The sequence below is a fragment of the Cynara cardunculus genome, assembly GCF_001531365.2.
Source record: "Cynara cardunculus var. scolymus isolate 2C chromosome LG 15, CcrdV1, whole genome shotgun sequence".
In the NCBI taxonomy this organism is placed as follows: Eukaryota; Viridiplantae; Streptophyta; class Magnoliopsida; order Asterales; family Asteraceae; genus Cynara; species Cynara cardunculus.
Window position 1 is genome coordinate 3418546 of NC_037542.1, and position 1755 is coordinate 3420300.

At 33.8% G+C, this 1755-nt stretch overlaps 1 protein-coding gene across 1 annotated transcript; it reads right to left on the reverse strand.

Annotated features, from left to right (window-relative positions):
- Positions 1 to 704: 704 nt before the first annotated feature.
- On the reverse strand, positions 705 to 1745 carry LOC112528231 (beta-caryophyllene synthase-like). The gene is made up of 3 exons (XM_025139208.1): positions 1611 to 1745; positions 1256 to 1504; positions 705 to 1153 (listed from the first exon to the last, which is right to left on the reverse strand). Exons 1-3 carry the CDS (start codon positions 1725 to 1727, stop codon positions 860 to 862), a joined length of 660 nt encoding a protein of 219 aa, XP_024994976.1. The 5' UTR covers positions 1728 to 1745; the 3' UTR covers positions 705 to 859.
- Between the last annotated feature and the right edge of the window lie 10 nt (positions 1746 to 1755).

The following is a 1755-nucleotide window of genomic DNA, read 5'->3' on the forward strand; positions in this document are numbered from 1 at the left end:
GGTGCAAACTTGTTTTAGAAATAAAAGTTGAAAACAGGGATAATAAGGGTAACTTACCTGGGGAGGGGTCGATGATGGGGGAAGACGTCGTACATGGGTTAATGGGGTGGACTGTTTGATCCTTTTTATTTCTTATTATCGAATTTTATAAATTGACAAAACAGGTCCTTGAAATAATTTCTAATTGTCATAAACAACTAAAACATGAAAATGCTACTAAAGTTAACGAAGATTTTATACGATTGTTAAAATGAAGCATCTCATGCATAACAAATATGAAACCACAATGACCATCCTTGTAATCAATTCATTCGAGGGACTTAATAAAAAATTTCACGAAACCACACGGACAAAATTTGTAATTTACTCTTTATATAATTTGATATATGTATATATTTGTAGATAAACTTTGATAATTTTGATTTAAATTTGTTATTTTTTTATATCATGTATAAATACATAAATATGTGCAGGAGCCCGGAAAAACTGAATTTAAAAAAAAAAATTAAAAAGTTAAATTACCAAGATTGTTTAGGGTTACTAATTAACCATTCCCATCAAGACAAGTGGTGATGGTATCATCAATAATTGGTCGGTTCATCATAGCGGCCTTAAACCAAAACACATCAGAATCCATGAGAAAAGAAACCATTGGAACTCCATATCGTAACATGTAAAAAATCCGTCGTAACAACACATCGGTTATCTTTCAATATACCATTACAACAGAATTCTACAGCACGATCTTCCTAGATTATTAAGTAAAGGTCCTCTAAATGCATAGCCACAATATTTATTACAAATACATGTTGAAATAGTAGCATCCAATAAAGAGACTCCATCACAAACATAAACCAATCTACAGATTTATAGGATTTACGAGAAGTGATTCGATGCAATGGATCATTTCTTTCCCTGCATGATTATAATCGTCGCCACGAGAATAAAGTTCGTCACAGACACGGGCAAGGTTGATTGGAGGCATAAGCAGAGGCATCGGGACATCAGTAGGCCTAAGGGATTCTTGATTTATAACTTTCCACGCATCTTCGACTTGTTTTGAAAATACTTCACGTGTTTCCTCCTCCGAGACACCATGTTGCTTCATGTAGCATTGGATGCTAGAAGCACAATGATTCCTTTCTTGTTCCTCCTGTGATATTTGCAAAAGTAACATCATACAATCTTACATTGTTTTTGTTTTAACTATATATATGTTAAATTATACTTCAAAATTAATAGATCCGAAACSAACCTTATAGGTAGCAATATCATCCATGAGCCTTAAAATCAAACATGAAGCTTTGACAAGAGGAGGATATGTGGACACCCATTTAAAGGTATCCTCTRTGACAGAATCATGTCCATGAACATAACATTTCGCTATGATCATGGCATAAGCACAAGTTACCAGGGTCACAGACATGTGTTCCTCTATGGTTGGAATGTAACCCTCTTTAACCCATTTGGCTTCCGTTAGGAGATTTCTAGTGTACTCTTTCACCTAGTTGGCAAGAAGATTGAATTTAATTTCATCAGGCATAAAATGAATTGAATTTGTTGCAAAAGAGAGTTATAAATATCAAAAGAGATGTCTATTAATTACATACCATCTCTTTAGTATAGTAGCTACGATATGCCATTCCCTTCTTTTCTAGTAACTCTTCATCTTCTTTGTGAACATCCAAAAGTTCTTGATATATGAATTTCATGTATTCCGGAAGCATATCCAAGCAACTTGTAGACCATCTATAC